This window comes from Brachypodium distachyon, chromosome 1, assembly GCF_000005505.3.
Source record: "Brachypodium distachyon strain Bd21 chromosome 1, Brachypodium_distachyon_v3.0, whole genome shotgun sequence".
Lineage (NCBI taxonomy): Eukaryota > Viridiplantae > Streptophyta > Magnoliopsida > Poales > Poaceae > Brachypodium > Brachypodium distachyon.
In genome coordinates, this window is record NC_016131.3 from 33,451,938 (window position 1) to 33,470,960 (window position 19,023).

The window sequence follows — 19,023 nt, forward strand, 5'->3', positions numbered from 1 at the left end:
TCGACAGGGTGGGGAGGAGAATGAGAGAAAAAAACGTTTCGTCTGATATTTCCACCGAGTGGCAGTTTTGTCGTAAATACTGATTAAGTGGTAAGGGCAAAGGGCGTGGGATTTTATCTCCAGCTCCAGCCGGAACGAGAAGCACCTCAAGCTTCTGCTCAGTAGTGCAAATTGGGCTGGGGCTTGTTGTTTGCAGCTAGCTTATTTTTTGCTGTTTGTTTTAGCTTGTTGGCTTGTTGGTCCTAGAAGCCAAATAAGCACAAGCCTCAACCTAAACAAAGGGGGCCTAAAAGGTAGAGCTTCTGCAGTTATGCTTGTTTGGATTCCTCAAGTATACTCAAGTATATGCTTGTTAATTTGGAGTCTAGTTGTGAGTCCGAGGAGCCCTGTCGACTCGAACTCACCGTTAAGGAAAAAGGTTTGATAACCTGCGAGGGTATCCTAACCTCAATGCTTGGGGAGCCCCGTCCTGACCCAAGCTCGAGGGGAACCTAACTCGTGACACCTTCCTAACATAGGACTAGGTCACGCCCCCCACCGGTAGACCGAACATACTCAAAAAACATCCTGTGTCAACTTTGCCCAAGTGTACGGTAACCTTCTCTAGCTATATAAGGCCGGCGTACACACCAACTTTATGCTCTAATTAACCATCTTGCATCAGGTACCCGTCTACTTACCGTTGTTCTACGACAACAACAATATACATTTTGGTAAAATAGTACATGCTTTGTGGTGCCTGGTCACCATATTTTTCAAATACACAAACTAAAAGGAAATTTAATGTGATTGTTCAAAGTTATATATATTTTTTTTGGGGGGGGGGGGGTGGTTTGGGTGTATAGGCATTTCCAAAGTAACATGTTGCTGTGCACACGCGGTGATAATTTTTGGTGGCGAAGATCGATAGCTATACAAGTGAAACACACCATATATTTCCATGTGTCAAGCCAACTAAATTTTGAAATACTTACTTTTGGGAATGCATCTAAGACTTCTGCAATACACTACTACATCTTAATTTGGTTTCTAAATATACTAACATCCAACTTATTTGATATTGTAAATATTAGTATATTTTTCTCTAAACTTGGAATAAATTTGACTTAGGAAAAAACTAGAGCTTCTTCCATCTAGAAACGAACTGAGTAAGTTAAGTAATGGAAAATGCAGAGCTTGAACAAGGTGAAATCCAAATTAAGACGTACCTTCCTAGTCATGCTCTTCTTCATGCAAGCTACTACACTGCAATTTAGCTCTCCTAGTAGTAGCTAGCATGCATGATCCACAATTTAGTATTGGTATGTCAAACGATTAAGTAAGTTTCTCAGATCGCATGCGATAAAGAAAATGTTAGCCTCGAATTCAGTGGAGAAAAGTTTTAGAAAGGGCATCGTATCCTGCTGACAGACAATAAAGCGGATCATCACTGACATATAATCATCAGAAGCAAAAGTCATGAACGAGTCCCGATGAACAGCAACAATTCGTGGTCCGGTCTCTCCTTATTATTACAGAGCCAAAGTACAATGGTGGTTGAAACAAAACAAAGAACAAACATACATGCTATAGTAGCCAGTGGCTTAATTAGCCGCAGCAACAAAAAGATACTACTCCACACTGAACTCACAGTGCTTTTGCCTGCAGATCCTAGCTAGCTACCTAGCTGACGCATCGTTTCTTTTTCTCCTTATTATCTTCTCTCATTGTTTGATTTCTACTCCTCTTTAATTCTCTCCCTAGATCTCTTTGATCCACTCTGTCTTAATCTTACACACAAAACGAATCACAAGACTTTAACAGTAGCGCAGAGTTACACTAGCAACAAGAACAAGAAGCCAAAACGCATGCAGCGCAGCACGGACGACCGTACTGACCGCCTAACAGATCTCTCGATCGATCAGCTCCGGACAAGCTCGCAGGACAGCGTCATGAGCAGCATGGCGGCGTCCGTGATCTCGTCCAGCGCCGGCACCGATGATGGCAGGAAGCTGCAGGCGGTTCCAGGCGCTGTTGGGCTGTTGCTCCAGTTGACCCCGATGGTGTTGACGAGACCCTCCTTCACCGGTGCAGCGGCAGCGGTGCTGACGCTAACGGCGGCAGGCTCAGCGGCGTTGGCCTCGACAGGAGCGGCACCGTTCGTGGCAGTGTGGTCCTGGATCACCACCTTGCACCGTTTCTTGAACGGCAGAGACCGGTCGACGTCCGCTGCTCTCTTCTCCTTCTTCGCCTTGGGGTGTGCATCACCGGTGCCCTTGCCCCCGACGATGCCGCTGCCGGTGGTGAGCGGCGCCGCCCCAGGGGCCATCATGGCTCGCCGCGCCTTCCGCTGCCTGATGCCACACGCGTTGCAGAGCGACTGCACCATGCATGCATGCAAACCGCAGCGATCTGATTAGTTGATTACCTTTAAAATTATGTAGTCCTAACTAGTTATCATGCCGTTAATTTGTAACACAGAATATTAACAAATCCTCCTACCTTGGGACCACAGGGACCACTCCTCCACAAGGGGGTCTTGGTGGTGTTGCAGTCGGAGCACGTCCTAATAACACCCAGAGCCTGCCCCTGGTTCATATGATGATCCTCATATGCCTGCGCCCTCTTCCTTGGCTTCTTCACCGTCCCAGCTGGATCGCTCGTCTTCCTTGTGATCCTCATCTTGGCTGCAGGAGCAGGCGCCGTCCACTTGCGGGCCTTGAGTGATCCATTGGTGGCCTGCAGCTTCTCGATATCGTATGGATCATACGAGGAGGATCGCTCGATCATGTCGTCACGGATGCTCTCGACGGTTGGGAACGGTGCCAAGAACACACTTGATGATCCACCAATCATCTGATGACACAACAATTTATCAAATTACCATGTTAATAGGAAACTTTGATTAAACAAGATTAAACTTAATACATGTGCATATAGGACTGAGAAATTGTTCCAATTGACTTACATGTTGGGGCGCCTCTAGCATAGCATGATGCTGCTGCCTCAAGTGATGGCCTGATCCATAGCTGAGACTGTTGTCACTAGGGCTGCTGTTGTTGATTACAAAAGGGAACAAGATTGGGGGATCTTTGGGTAAGGTGAAATTCTGGAAGTGGCCTTGATGGTGATCCTGGTGATGATCTTCCTCCATCAGAGGGAAAGCAGCAGAGAGCTGGCTCATGTAGATGGTAGACATGCTGAGATCTAGATGAACCTAGAAAGGGATCTAGGTACTAGCTATAGGCTGCCTGCAGCTAGAGTGCAGGTGATAGATAAAAATGGAGATCAGGATGAGATGGAGGGTAAGTGAACTATGTGTAGCTTGGAGAAGGCAATTTGCAGGAGCAAAGAAAGATCATGGACAGGAGGGGGAGGCAGGTCCCTTTTATAAAGGAACCAGCAAGAGAGGAGGGATCTAGGTCTCCTTGTGTGATCACTTTCAGAGAGAGGCAGGGAGAGAGGCGGCACAGGAAAGGGATGAGCTATACTGTGGCTCATGAACGGTGGGGAACAGTAAAACACGTCGGGCGCTGTGCAAACACACGTTAGAATTCCTAGGGCCCGACCAGGATCAGGTCGGCCTCACACTAGGGGATGTCGTTATGCATGATCCTTGTGGTGTATAATCCTATGTGGCGCGCAATCATTCCCTGCTAACTGTAGCGTGCCCTCGGATTAGGGCAAAGGATCAATAGTTTGCTGTAGCACAAATATGGCTTGCAGTTTGGCCTACTCCTAGCATAAAATTAACCAAGGCCAATCTTTTAATTTGTGCCCGAGAGCAAATTAATTGCACATTTAGCTCATAAAACTGTTCCTCCAATGAATAACTAGGCCTGCACTAACTAGAGATATATATTAGCTCTCAGCATGTCCAAGCCGTTCTTAGGTTTCTAGGAATTGAATTCAAAATGATGAGAGTGTCCAAGAGACTAGCTAAATTTGAGTAGACCATCTAGAAATTTCGCTAGCCAAATTTGACTAGTATCTCCAACATCACATCCATGTTTCACCCTTCATATTCACTAGCCATTTTTTTAATGAACTGTAGCAGCGCTACTTTTCATTTGTTAAGCAGGAAAAAGGCAAAGCAGAGTTATATATACAAGCCCACAACTCAAAGGAGCAAAGCTAGACTAGAAATTTTAACTAGCTGCTCTCAGGCAGTAGTCTAACATAGAGGACAATACAGATGATCTTCAAATATGGAGGTTGTGTCGGCTATGCTGTTGGAGACGTTTTTTGCCTAGCGATAGCAATTTTCTCGATAGAAGGGTGAGAAGCTATGATGTTGGACAATGGACATGCTGGAAGTAATTAAAAAATTAGCATCGATCACGATGATTTAGTCATAACTATGAAACTTTCGTCCTTTTAATATATGCACCCCGAATGTGTTGATGAGCCAGAACACACTTAAATTTATAAAATACAAAATTTAATGTTCAAATAAAAAGATCATCACATTTTTATTACAGGAAGCTAATACTATCCCTTCTATAGGACATACTTCATAGACCGGTTACTGTCAGAAATAAAACCCTAGTAACTTCCGCATCTCCGAAGGGCCCGCTTGGAATAGGTGTATTTTTAGCTGGAGGGCTAGTTGAACTAAATATTGTCCCCTTGCTGTGTGCCTCGGGCTGTACATTTAGTTAGAAACTCGTGAGTTAAACGAATAGCTATTTACTCGACTCGAGTCAGCTCAAAATTGGAGCTAAACGAGTCGAGCTGAGTTTGGATTTGAACTCGTTACCGTAAACGAGTCGAGTAGCGAGTGACTCATTAAACTCGTGTAACTCCGTCCATATAATCCAGGCTCCCGGCACATGAATTATTCTATAATCCCATGGAGTCGTGTAAGTTGAGTGTTATGAACTCCATTTTGTTATTTTTAATCATGCTAGCTCATTTGTCCGTATACATGTATAATACATGCTGCGACAATCAAATCTATAGAAGATTAATATCCAATTTTGTTACCGAGCTTAATGAGTTTAACAAGCTAACTCTCGTTATGTTAACGAGTCGAGTCAACCTAGCTCGTTAACTTAACGAGTTGAAGCGAGTCAAGTTGAGCCAAGCCGAGCCGATTTGCGCTCAGTATCCAGCCCTAGTTATGCCAGCCATTAGTTTTTTTTTCCATTTGATTTAAAGCTTAACAACTCAGATATTAAAATGAACAAAACTGAGAATCAAAGAGTAATGTACGTTTTACATTATAACAGCACACGTCTAATGGATGACCGAGCGTTTTATGGTATACTATCATTTATCGGCCTTACATAGTTTATATTCACAAGGCCGGTGCTGAAACTTACAAATTCAAACATAAGCTAATTAATTAGCCACCTAAACGTAGGTTCACCCAGACCATCAGAAAATAATACTTGGATGCCATAAATTATCTCTTTTTTCTTTCTAGAATACACCCAATTAGGTGTATCATCCATTGAAGAAGAAATAAAGTATCGGAGCTCATAAAGTATTCTTGGAATGACTCAGCCCTCTTGCACCAATCATGGAAGTAAAGTTCAAAGTTACTGTACTAGACTAGCCAGTAATGCACATGACTGCAAATTCAATAAAAAAAGGTGAGAGCTCTCTCTTTTGTAACGCAAATTGAGAGCTCTCTGGGAGGCTCAAGAGCCGCTGTACACTTCATATTCATACATATTTTTTTTCCCAGACGAAAGATTTGCATCAAGACGGTATCCCTGCCACTCTCCATTCACTGCCCCTTTCCGGGTCTAGACAAAGAAAATTAAAGTTTCGACAGGCAAAGAGACACTTCATGTCCCCTTGGCCCACTGTAAGCACGGTTCATATATGGTTCATGTTTACGTCCAAAGCACCAAATATACAGAGTGACTCATCAGTACATGACTATGTGTAAAGAAAGTAGTTTGATCCCTTTTACTATTATTATGGGCGATAACGTTTTACCAGAAAACATGCAAACCTTATCATTTAGAGAACACAACAAAAAATGTTATACAATAGGCTATTTGTTAATGTCTCTTACAATTAATGCTACCTTGAACATAGAAATATGTGACGCTTAAAATTGGTTAAGTTGTATGAAAAGATAAAATCTAGTAAAATAGCATGTGAAGAGATCATATGTTAGTCAAAAGAAGGCAAAACTGAATGTTTTTCCGTTCTCTTTTAAGTTATTGATTATCCTACATGACATTTCTAAGAGAATATTATACTACGTGACCTAACATGATGGATTAGCTTCCATTTTTCTTTACTCTCTCGATCTCTTTGGTACCATGCATGAGTAGACACACAGAAAACATTAGTGGTAGCGAGGAAGGTAGTATATATACTGAAAGTTGGAATGGTGACAGTAAAAGTGAGGTAAGGTAGCCAGATCCGATTCCCCACGGAACAATGCTGACTTCACCGAAACGCTAAGGCGTTGTTTCAGTAAATCCTTAAATAATTGAGGCAACCCCGCAAGACGGAAACTGAGCAACAGTTGTAGTGTTACATGGATGCAGCTCACTTATGATTTTCTCAATTATATATTTGCTTTTTGATTATCTTAAAATCCATTACAGGTGTACTAATTAAGCTGTGGGTGATATCTACGCTCTAGCGTATTTCTTCTTATGTATATTGATAACCACTGCAATTGTTTTGTGTTCGTCCTGTAAATAAAAACATTACGCGACAACAAGGATTCCAAGACGTCATCTCACCAAGCATATCACTTCCTAGTTCGATAAAACCTAGACCGAAGGTAATCAATTGATGCCTCAAAGATGGGCTCCACCAGCAAGTAAATAATTTTTTGAACTTTAGTGCTTGGAGAATGACAAGTGAGTCCTTTGATATCTTTGGCAATAACATTTTAAACTTTTGTGCTTGGAGACTGACAAGTGGGTCCTTTGATATCTTTGGCTCTTGGAGGCTGCCTCCGAGGGAAGAGACCTCTAAACTTAGAGGCAGGCAAAAATCTGTAGTGTGCTTAGAGACACATCTAAGCCACCCATGAGAAGCCTTTCTTAGAGGCAGTTTTTGCCCCGCTGTGGATACCGATGATTAACTACATGGATGATCGGATCACTATGACTTCTCCTATGATTTGGGTAAACTCGGCAAATTCTGTCATAACCATTTTTTTCATTACATCATACATCAACTCGTGAAGCTTTCTTGTACGCACATCGTTTTGTATCAAAAATGGCTTCGACAACTCCTTGATGAATATTTCAGCACAATGCCAAAACGCACATCAAACATCGAAGCCCTATGTTTTGATCTCGCGGGCTGGATCGCGTGTAGTTCCATCATGACATGCATAGGTGTAGAAACACCAGAATCCTCCACGCCGACTACCAAAAGAGGCAAGCGCAAAGAAGTTTGCTACCTAGCGAACTCGTCCATATCCCTTTGAACCATATCGGTAGTAGTAGTAGCTCTTCTCATTCTCTCAGCCTGATCCTATCTATCTAATTCTCTGCTACGAGGGGAACCCAAAGCAGGCAGGCAGACACGGCCGAGAGCAATGAGAGCGAACGCCCCGCCCACATGAGCCGAGCGAGCCCATACAGTCCCAGCTACGTGCGGCCAAAATCTGGGCGACTTGTTCTTCACCCCCACCCTTTCTCGTGATCTGGCCCTAATGGGGACAGATGCGCAGCGAGGCGCGCACGCCCAAACAAGACACCAGTTGGCCGCAAAAAGGGGGCCGGCCGCGCCCACTGCGTGCAGCGGCCATCCATCCCTCTCCCGTCTTTTTTACAGCCGGATCATACCACGGCGATGCATGCACGAAGGAAATTGACAAAGGAAAGCAATTGGGAGAGAGATCACTGGGTTGACCCACTTACGTGTAGAGATCTTCAAGAATGGATGTTTCCCCCGGCCCGTTGCAGCGAGATCGATCGGAGGAGCGAAATATCTCTACCGCGTCTTGCAGTCAAGCAGAGGAGCGGTAGTGCCAAATCCGAGCAGGGAGCTGCATGCAGGTCATCAGCAAACAGGGTAAGTATTGGGACTGGGATTCTTGGTGGTCGGCCCCAGACCAGTATCAGATCAATCTCATGGAGTAGATCTGTGGCCTGAAGAGACAAATCAAGATCAGTTGTTGATGATGCCACAATAGTATGGCAAATAACTAGTACTCGCTTAAGAAACAAGTCTGAAGAACACTGTTCAAAGGTTTCAACTTATTAGTTACGGTATGTAACTAACGACAATAATGAAATTGTGAAAAAAAAATGGGACCATGGATCAATGCAAAGCCTAAAGAGAAACTGTCCCAGTTCAGAATATCATAAGATGCAGAGTATTCGAGTCAAAATAAATAGTGATCACTGATCAGTGACCCTTGACTCCAGGAATAGCACAGTAACAGAATGACAGAACTGTTTATTATATCTAGATCTCTTGGTTGTCCATCCAAGAGGCCCTGTGCATTGCAGAACAGGGTGCATGGAAGACTGCCACTGAAAATCATGGAAATCTAGTGCATCATCACAGTAAGTGATGGAAATATGAAGCATTTGTAGATCATTTATTTGTCTATTAGAGCACTGATGTTCAAGAAGAGAACTCAACCACAAGATTAATGAGTAAAAGAAAAGACAGTATAAAAGGTAATTCTTGCCTAGATCTAGTGTATAAGCTATAGCACCTTTTGCTGATAAGGCACTTGGGATAAGTCATACTATCATAGTATGGTTAACACATTGGTGCACGAAAGACTGAAACAGCATTGCCGATCTTTTTGTTGTATATCATTCCTACAGCTGGATAATGTTTGTAACAGAGAGGCAGCTGCTGGTTTGTATGATGGTTACGATGCATACGTATACGGTCTTTGAATCACTCCTGGAGAGAGAAAGAGAGTAATTCACTCGCTGTCACGAGTTGTAAGGTGGTAATGCAAGGCTCTCAATGATGGACTTGTGCCCAACAAATACGTAGCTTTCAGAAGGCTCTGCAAATCCAAAGGGGTCATGGCTTGGAGCAAAAGGACACTGTGCACCATGTCTACAGGGACCCTCCGTGGGGTAACAGCAAATGCATGGTTGGTGATTGAACAGAAGACAATTACAGCGCATGTACATGTAATAGTTCAGTTAAGGATGACTGCTGTACCTCAAAGCATATCATTATGTTTAGTAATCAGCACTAACAGTAGCAGATCTTTGTAAGTCGTACATAATGAGTTAATCGGTTGTTGGCACTCAGATAGGACAAATAAACTATAATAGGACATATACAGGAATGGACCAGAAAATTAGTGATCATCACATATCAGTAGGAATCAGCAGCCATGTTCCAATATAGAATATCTATTCTTTTCAACACTCTTTCCCCAGTTCAGTTAACCAAGAAAAAGATGGCCAAGATATTCGACGATGCTACTGAACTCTCACTCTACATGAAAACAAATATCATTGACAGATTAAGTCATATCCAGTTCGTAATCAAGGTAGAGAAGCCCTGCCCAATATGGGCAGCAACAATTTCACACAAGAAAAAGCAAAGGATTGTAATTAGTAGCAAAAGCAAAGAATCTGAGCATAACATTTATTTCACATGACTAGAAAGATGATGGGGATGTGTTCACATAGCAAGCCAGTAAGTGGTTGTGAGGGGTACACGCCCACAACAACTGGTAGCTACCAGACAAACAACAAAAATGGAAGAGGGCAAAGATGGAATAATTAGGGATAAGGCTAACCTAAGGGTGGGATGAAGAGATGAACCACGGCCACATATTTCAGGACTAAGTGCTCTCCCATTCTGGGATTACGCATGACAAGCAAAATGGATCACAGTATGATAGGTGCTAAATACAAAAAAGATAAAAGAGACCGCTGAACCAGATTTGCGAATCAGGCATGAAAACCAGTACACTTTCATTTTATTTTTTCTGTGAAGACATGACGTAGTTTTCAGTGCCTCTTTCAGTCCAATTTTGTAAGCGAAACCGCTCTAGTGCTCCTATTGTATTATATACGAGATACACTACCACCTCCATCTGGGTTTAGAAGGCCCACTCAGAATTTTATGCCAAACTTTGACCAACAATTATACAAATAATATTTAATACATGTATATAAAAATCATGCCATTATAAACTGTTTTTCAATATGAATTCAACAATATCATTTTTTAACACAATGACCTCATATTGCTAATCTATTTTTTGGTCGAAATTTGGCATAAAATTTTATGGGGCCCTTATGATTATAAACTCGGACAGAGGAAGTACTTTTTATGAATTATATTCATCATTGACCAACAATGGCCTGCTGACATGACCTGCACCAGCATAGAAGTTAACCAAAGTATAAAAATGATAAACTGTTTCGATGAAGAAAAAAGTCCACTTTACAACCTCTAACTCTTGCCAACCTTTAACTCCTATACCTTCTTAAAAAAAACTCCTAAGCCGTTTATTTTTAACCATGAACTTTGTAATCCGTTCACTTTACAACCTTGAATTAATTCATAAAAGTAGCACATCAAAAGGTTAATGTGTACATAAGTCTCACTTTTTAAACTTCCAAACTGCACTTTTGATGCCTCTGGCTAGATGACAAGTTAATTTCATACTTATGTTTGCAATGTCAGTGAATCTTCACTTGAGCTATATCAAATATTGGTTTATATCAAGATATGATACATCAATGGATAGACCAGTAGCATCTACCGTATCAAGTATATCTAGCGTTTTTTGTTTCTTAAGTGCAATCTCTCCTCAGTATGCTTGTACGAAACCTGATGGAGGTTAGTTTGCATCACGTAAGTCTTTGAGGGTTCAGGTTTATGATCCTTTTCTGTTCTTTCATCTTTATTAGGATACTTTAATGCCCTGTTGTTACTTGTATCTATTCTAGGAGTAAGCAATATTACAATAATTTTACGGAGTACAATAATTTCCCATGCAGTTGTGAATGACCATCTGTCTAGGAGTAAGCAATATTACAACAATTTTATCAAATGGACACATGCTTTTAAATATTGGCCTGTGCTCTATTCTACTTTTGATGCTCAACTAATTTACTGAAAATAAATTAGTCATTTTCAGACAAAGCTAAAGGACCAAACTAGTAGATTTGATGGCAACACATCAATAAGTTATGATTTCTGACATAACAATTGGCAGTGAGTAACTTTGTTTGGAGAATGAGCTATCATGCCTTTTGTTTCGTTGCTCCCTCAATTTTCCTTTCTTCTCTGGTTTATTCTTCAAAGCAGAGGTGGATCCCACAGAATGTCAAAAAGTTCAGACCCTCGAGCCTCTTTTCCATGTTACTGTATCATCAATTTCTCCTTTACTCTATTTCAACAAAGTGTACTGCAACTGTAAGCAAGCTACTCCTGTTTATAGGTGAAAAGAGTACTTCGGTAGATTTATATTCTTGAAGATCTCGAACATCGCAACCCTACGAAAAATATTTATTTCTACATCCTCCTAAACTCTCAATACCCTCCGATCCGTCCCCCCCTCACCCTCAGACGCCATCACACCCTGTATAGACTAATTTTATTGTAACTGGAAGGTAGAGCCTAATCTCAATATCTTTATCTTTACACTTATAAAGATTCGAGTTGGTGGTCGTCAATTCATCTATTCAGACTACACCCTATCTTGTTAGATAATCACTTGATTGTCACCCATTCAATGTGATGTAGATATGTATCAAGATCTTCTATTGTAGCTGATTTGGTTTGATTATACTTTTGAGATAATTGTTTTCTCAAACAAATATTTTTAGAGAATTATTATTTATCATAAAATTGGAAAATATGACCACATCAGAATTTAAAACAACTCATGCATGTAAAATGTACTAATTTCGTAGCAACGCACGTGCATTTAGCTAGTTGTTTATACATTACTGAAAAAGTATGATTCTGTGTCATTTCAAACGCATAAAACACAAAATGCAGTTAGAAGGAAATACTGGAAGACCACAGACCAATCTTTTGGTTAGTGATAATAAACCATATGAATAGTTCAGTACATCAGGTACTAAAGGCATGCAAAGGGAGGTAGTCCGCGCGCGCGCGCGCACACACACACACACAAGATTGTGATATCATTCATTGGAAAGGAAAACAGAAAGCCACTGTATGTGATAATGAAAGAGGGGAGTTTAACTGCCATTGTCTTAGGGGATATTGATTCTAATATAGCGCTTCATGGGAATTCATCCAGAGTATTTATTCAGTGCCAATGAGTAGATAATTGTACTTTCTCTCTGGTGAAGTCCAGTTCAGCAAATTAACTAATTATTCAGTTGTTTTCCTCTTAATAATCATTGGGCAGAAAGTTCCTTCGAAGTTTATATTATTATATAGAAACTCCTCCAATTGAAGAGTGAATCAAATCCTCATGTGACAAAGTGATTTTCCATTTAGAAATTCCTTCAAATTTGCTATAGTAACCAGTCCATTTAATTAAATTTACCTTTTTTTTTCATTTTTGAGGATACGCAGAGGAGATTGTGTTTTGGAAAATTTAAATGTTCATGCAAGGTTGTGTGCTTCAGTTTAGATATTTGTGCATTTTGAAATATTCTTGAAACATTCATAGATGTGATCACTGATCATGTTAAAACTTGCGCGCCTGAAAAACTTAGGCAAAATATGATCAAATTCGTCCTGTACAAAAAAGATAAGTCGTTTTGCAGTACATTGTTCAGGTAATTTGTTATGCCGGTTACATTTTATCATATTCTTGCATTATTTTTGCAGATGCCTATGTTATAACATGATCTACATATAATTTTTGAAGATGCACAAGTAGGTAAACCCGAAACTCAAGCACACAACAAGTAGGTACAAAATCCACTTTCCTGTGTATTTTTTTTTTGTTATATCGTGCACCATTGATTGTTTATTCTTCATTCACCGCTTGATATACAGACTTAATAATATTAGATATATTTATAAATATATTTCTGAGCCATTAGATGGAACATTTTTTCCACCAACTGGTAAATCCTCTTAGTTTTGTATAACACCAACACAAGACCTCATATAGCATCAGCAGGAGTTCAGCACCCAAAGACAACAAGAATCTGAGGACTAAATGCAATTCTTCGAACCAGTTCTAAGAATGTTATTAAAGCATGTGAACTCAACAGCCTAATTCAGACAAAACCATAAATTCTCCTCTGCAAGGAAATTGATGCATGCATGTCTTATTCCAGTAATGAAAGCAACACCTCTGCTTTGTAGACAATAGGAACTAAAGACACATTCAGTTTTAGTGATATACTCCCAATTTTTACAGGTCTCAGTAATAACTTGCTTAAGATAGAATGGAGTCAAGGATATTCATTGATACATTTCCTAATTAAAATACCAAATGTGGACACTCGATCACTTGCATTCAGTAGTGTAAATTGAAGCTTTAGCTACCATGTCTGTGGCCCACCATTTCCCCTTCTGTTGGTTTCTACTGCAAGTCTGTATTGAACTACTGAACATACAGTCAGAATTCCTAGGTACTCTTGATTCCCCAGCCACCTATGAAATAGCTAGCTAGTATTATACTCCCTCCGTTCCATAATTCTTGTCTAAAATTTGTCCAAAAACGGATGTATCTATTCCTAAAAAGCGTCTAGATACATGTAATATTTCGATAAGAATTATGGAATGGAGGGAGTACTTGACACGCATATCTGTTTCTGAAGAACGTGAGTGTGTGACAAGTCTCTCTGTTGCTGATTGGGCACAACGTTTCATGAAATGATGGCATGCTCCGCCAGTTAACTGTGTGACAGCCTGCATAATTATTACAGTATTCCGTGCAAACGACTGGGATACTTTTGATTTGCTACATCACTTAAATTTCTGATTTGCTACATCCCCAGTCCTACACTGAGAAGAAGCAACCGCGAGAAAACGTCTGGCAAACCCGACCGCCAGCGCCATATGAGCGTGCCAAGAGAAAAAAAAACTTCGAACGCATTTTGTCGAACACAACGCAAACGGCACGCCGCACCCCCGATTTCGATCACGCTAAGCAGCCATGGTAAGAGAGATGAGGGGGAGAGAGATATACATCCGGTATGCATAATCGAGGGCGAGAGGGAGTCGAGGGTAATCCCAGCTAGAGGAGACAAACCTGCCATGGCCGCGACTTGCCCTCGGAGTTCGCCGTTCGCCATGGCTGGGGGATTTTGCTGAGAGCGCGAACGGCTTCGCCAACATGTCGCAGAGTCGAACTATCGGTACAACCAGCCCAGTACTGTATCAGACTGAAGCCCATCAAGTATCAGGGCGGTTGCGGGCCGGGCCGGTTTATGGAATATGCCTGATGAGTAAAAGGCCACCCATTTATCGGCCTCGTTCCTCCGAACAATCTCGTCCGTCCAGTCCCCTCCCTCACCTCGTCATCTAGACGTTCACTTGTGCAACCGCCAACCCTAGATAGGTTCTCTCCTCCTTTCTCACCCCTCCCCTCTCCACACTCCTCCGCCGCCATAAATTTGCAACTCCCAGCTCGTCCGCTGCCGCTTTCTCTTCCGCAATCTCGTCTCGGGCCGCAAGATCCACCCCGTGCAAGTCGAGTTGCTGTTGACGCCAGCAGCCTCCTGCCGACATGGCGCTTGTGAGTTCATCTTGTTTCCTAGATATCTAGTCGCTGCTTCTATATGGTTTGCGTAGTTTGGATCGCCTGCGAGTAGACATGTTGATGTGATCGTGTGCTGTTAAGCATCTTCGATCTGGACTTCTGGAGGACGCATGGCTTGGTCTGTGATGCCTGCCGCGGGTCGTAGGTCTCTTTTCTCTGTCGCGTTTGCACTGGATGCCTGGTCCTGGATGCAGTTTGCTTGTCCTGGATGCGACCCGTGGTGCTGCAGCGATAGGTCGTTTACTCATTTATACGTCTTGTCGTGGCGATTTGTTTAGGATCATGAGCCAACTTGTTAGATCTCCAGGATATATCTGTTATATGCTGTTTCGATCTTTTGAATTCCCCATATATGGCATCGTTACAATGGATTTGGGAGCTTTCTGTCCTCGTGACAGAGATTAGACGCATCTCTGATTCTTTCCCTTCACTTTGTTTGAAGTTGCTCTCCTTGCATGTATATACTAGTTCATATGCAGATAATTGTATGTCTTACGTTGCATTCTCATAGGTTTTGCATTCCGGAAGCGGCAACAAGAATGCCTTTAAGGCACTTATTGCTGCAGAATTCTGTGGTGTCAAGGTTGAACTCGCTAAGAACTTTGAGATGGGTGTCTCAAACAAAACACCCGAATTTATCAAGATGAATCCCCTCGGGAAGGTACCCCAGCTAAACTTTAAAAAGAAGTTTAATAGTGTGATTCAGGAACTAAAAAATTCCATGCAGGTTCCGGTTCTGGAGACTCCTGATGGTGCTGTTTTTGAGAGCAATGCTATTGCACGCTATGGTATATATATAGTGTTACATCTTTTATTAGAATCATACCTGACTTTACCCAGAGTAGATTAATCACTCTTTTCCCTCTTTCTTAAAGTTGCTCGCTCAAAGGGTGACAGCCCTCTATTTGGAGGTTCTCTTATTGATTATGTGAGTGATCTATCACGTACCTCCATTGTCATACCTCAGCAAGTTATAGGGCTTACCTATTAATTGGTCTACCTTGCAGGCACATGTTGAGCAGTGGATGGACTTCTCTGCCACAGAGATTGATGGCAATATTGCTAGGTGGTTGTATCCAAGACTTGGATATATGCCTTATGTGCCTGCAGTAAGTTGTATGCTTGGTATATCAGAATTCCCTATATTGAGCTTAAGTAGTTACATACTTACATGGTTCTACTATTTGCTATACAGTCTGAGGAAATCGGCATTGCTGGATTGAAGAGGTCGCTTGGTGCTTTGAACACACATCTGGCCTCCACCACCTTTCTTGTTGGACATTCTGTCACTCTAGCTGATATCACGATGACATGCAATCTCTACCATGGCTTTGCACGGCTCTTGACCAAGACTTTCACATCTGAGTTCCCTCATGTTGAGAGGTACTTCTGGACCATGGTGAACCAGCCTAACTTCAAGAAGGTTATTGGTGAGGTCAAGCAGGCAGAGGCTGTACCTCCTGTTCAGAAGAAGCCTGCTCCTGCTAAGGAGCCAAAGGCGAAGGAAGTTAAGGCTCCTAAGGAGGCCCCAAAGCCAGTGGTTGATGCAGCAGAGGAAGAGGCACCAAAGCCAAAGCCCAAAAATCCACTTGATCTACTGCCACCGAGCAAGATGGTACTTGATGACTGGAAGAGGTTATACTCAAACACAAAGACCAACTTCCGTGAGGTTGCCATTAAAGGTATTATTTACATTTCCCCAAATTCTGCTATTTCTGTTTGTGATATTTGTTTGTTCTTTAAGCCTGAATTATGGATTTTGAAAGCTAGCAATATTGTTTTTCTGTCTAAATATATGGTTAACCCAAAATTAAATTTGTTTTAAGTATGAATAATATCAAAGTAGTCTACTGTAATCAATCACTGATAGCTACAAATTCCTTGTGTCAACATTAAGTCACTAAGTGATTTATAGTCCAAGAGGAACTCCTTGTTCATCATGAACTTCATTCATTTTCTTTCTACTTAGCTTTTTCTAAATGCCACCTGTGGCCCCTTCACCTAGTCATGCAGTTAGCCTCGTTTTAACCGATGCTACTTAGTGTGCATGACCAACAATTTACCTGTGAAATATGTGTGAAGTCGTGGCATTTTGTCCTTGTTGATGGTGTGTAGAATAACTATAGTGGATGTACATCCGGACAGCTTACTAGCAGAATACAGTAGTGTTTGCCTCTGTACAATAATTTCTTCTGACAATACACGTGAGATAGCTAAAGTAGGTGATTTTCCCTCTTGAACCTCAAATAAACCAATCTCATCTGATGTCCATTTTTCAGGATTCTGGGACATGTATGACCCAGAGGGTTACTCTCTCTGGTTCTGTGACTACAAATACCAGGACGAGAACACTGTATCATACGTGACCCTGAACAAGGTTGGTGGGTTCCTGCAGCGGATGGATCTGTGCCGCAAATATGCATTCGGCAAAATGCTTGTCATTGGCACTGAGGCGCCCTTCAAGGTCAAGGGACTCTGGCTCTTCCGTGGCCAAGACATCCCCAAGTTTGTCATGGACGAGGTCTACGACATGGAGCTCTATGAGTGGACCAAGGTTGACATCTCCGACGAGGCCCAGAAGGAGCGTGTCAGCGCCATGATTGAGGACCTTGAGCCATTTGAGGGCCAGGCCTTGCTGGACGCCAAGTGCTTCAAGTGATCGGTGCAGTTCGAACAAGACAGAGGTGACAAAGAATATCTAGGACTTGAATTCAGTGTTGAAACCATTGATGTTTTTTTTGGAAGAGTTTGCTTGTTACTTATGCCTATTTGACCTGGTGAACTGGTTAAATTTTGTGATATGTCCGAGTTTTTGGGTATCCGTTTAGCTGTGCTGCTGTGTTATGGTATGAGGATTGAGGATAATGCATTTGCATCTGCAGTTTTCTGCTGTTACTCTGTAACAGTTAAAAGCTGGAAGTGCAACTTGAGTTCCCGGTGTTTTCCCAGCAAGAACATGTCATCGCATGAGCAGTATCATCTTTCACCTGTGTCATATTCGCCTGATACAAATTTGGTTTGGGAACAAGGTTATTGGTTATGGCGATGATTTGTGTTTTCTGTGATAGATAAACAATACGGATAGCTCATTTGAAAACTTCGTTTTCTGTCTATTTAGTCAGCAGTGTTGCGCTCAATCTGTCAGAATTAGGGAAACCTTACGGTTGTTAGACTTATGACTTGCTGAATGCCGATATCTTCCGAACAGCTCCTCTTTCCATCTCTTCCCTGTGTATATGTACCAGCCACATTTTGCTCTCGATTTCATTCATCAGTACAAGAGACGCAATTAGTTACTATAAGAAAAAACCACAAATATTGATCAACTTACACTAGTATCATATGTAACAGCTGCATCACAAACAATATTCAAATGCAAGATATATAACAAATTTCTTTTCTTATCTAGCGTGACAATAAGTGTGGTTACATGAACCAATTCTGGGCATATTTTTTGAAAAAAAAGTTTGAAACCACCGGTCTCTTCAACAAAAGGATGCACACAGCCGTATTTTATTGATTTATCAGCAAGCATGAAAAAAAAATACAATGATAAAAAAAATAACATGAGTTAACTAATGGAATGCGTATGGAGCGAACGCTTGCCGCCCGACGGTGGCAACTAGTCCACGACGTGGGAAGTTGCCACTGCCGTTCCCATGAAGTCGTCTACAGAGCGTGGCGCGATCGCACCCACGTATTCCAATCGAATGATTAGCATAGCATTCGCTTCGGGAGACAAAATGATGAATGTCCGCTTCTTATCTATTCTAAGAAAGGATTAGTGAAATAGAATATACGAAGTACTACGCATCACTGCTCGAATAAAGCTATTCTAGAGAAAAATATATACTACTTGACTGCCAGCTTATCACGAGCACATGATTGCTATCAGGGAAACATTTTTGCCAATTAATAGCAAGCATCAATTAAGCAGAGCGACACTGGGTGTGTCATGGTTTTGCTTTCTCATCCGCTCCTCTCCAGCCTTTATTCCGCCTTCAGCGTCCCGACCAGGCGATTTCTCCCTCCCACTTTCTTTCTGATCCTCTTGTAGTCTTGTGCAGTTGTGCCCTCGACAACTGTGAGGCTGAGTTGTGAAAAGTCCATGCCTCAAGCCTCAACTGCTTTCTTGAACCTTCGAAATGGGTAACCTATTGACATTATATCGGATTTAGTTTCTTGTCAGTTATCACAGTGAATGTACATAGATCAACATAAGACATACTACTCCTGAGAGGCTGGGAGCTGGAGCTCCCCAAAGTTAGCATTTCTAACGCTGGCCAAGTGGCAACACTGAAAAGAACAATGCAAGATGACAGAATATTCATGCAGAGAAGCCTTCATGTATTTTAAGTTGTACTATGTTTCAAGTAATTCCTTGAAGAATTCCATAGTTCTAAAGGGAAAAGGAAGGACCC

General features: G+C 41.7%; 2 protein-coding genes across 2 annotated transcripts; one reads left to right on the forward strand and one right to left on the reverse strand.

Moving 5' to 3' along the window:
- Nucleotides 1-1,473: 1,473 nt before the first annotated feature.
- LOC100833248 (GATA transcription factor 21) lies at nt 1,474-7,512 on the reverse strand. Its single transcript, XM_003563673.4, has 3 exons — nt 2,948-7,512; nt 2,482-2,835; nt 1,474-2,359 (listed from the first exon to the last, which is right to left on the reverse strand). The coding sequence occupies exons 1-3, from the start codon at nt 3,176-3,178 to the stop codon at nt 1,901-1,903; spliced, it is 1,044 nt and encodes a 347-aa protein (XP_003563721.1). The 5' UTR covers nt 3,179-7,512; the 3' UTR covers nt 1,474-1,900.
- Nucleotides 7,513-14,423: 6,911 nt separating this feature from the next.
- Nucleotides 14,424-17,532, forward strand: LOC100832936 (elongation factor 1-gamma 3). The gene is made up of 7 exons (XM_003563672.4): nt 14,424-14,578; nt 15,114-15,263; nt 15,330-15,390; nt 15,478-15,530; nt 15,610-15,711; nt 15,798-16,284; nt 16,882-17,532. Exons 1-7 carry the CDS (start codon nt 14,570-14,572, stop codon nt 17,259-17,261), a joined length of 1,242 nt encoding a protein of 413 aa, XP_003563720.1. The 5' UTR covers nt 14,424-14,569; the 3' UTR covers nt 17,262-17,532.
- The last annotated feature ends 1,491 nt before the right edge of the window (nt 17,533-19,023 follow it).

What these genes read in the sequence shown, in the direction of transcription:
- LOC100833248 (XM_003563673.4), bottom strand. Translation starts at nt 3,178, where the DNA reads ATGTCTACCATCTACATGAGCCAGCTCTCTGCTGCTTTCCCTCTGATG. An exon ending in TGCTAGAGGCGCCCCAACAT is followed by an intron (nt 2,836 to 2,947) that starts GTAAGTCAATTG and finishes TTGTGTCATCAG; the next exon opens with ATGATTGGTGGATCATCAAG. An exon ending in GTGGTCCCTGTGGTCCCAAG is followed by an intron (nt 2,360 to 2,481) that starts GTAGGAGGATTT and finishes TGCATGGTGCAG; the next exon opens with TCGCTCTGCAACGCGTGTGG.
- LOC100832936 (XM_003563672.4), top strand. An exon ending in AGATGAATCCCCTCGGGAAG is followed by an intron (nt 15,264 to 15,329) that starts GTACCCCAGCTA and finishes AATTCCATGCAG; the next exon opens with GTTCCGGTTCTGGAGACTCC. An exon ending in GAGGTTCTCTTATTGATTAT is followed by an intron (nt 15,531 to 15,609) that starts GTGAGTGATCTA and finishes TCTACCTTGCAG; the next exon opens with GCACATGTTGAGCAGTGGAT.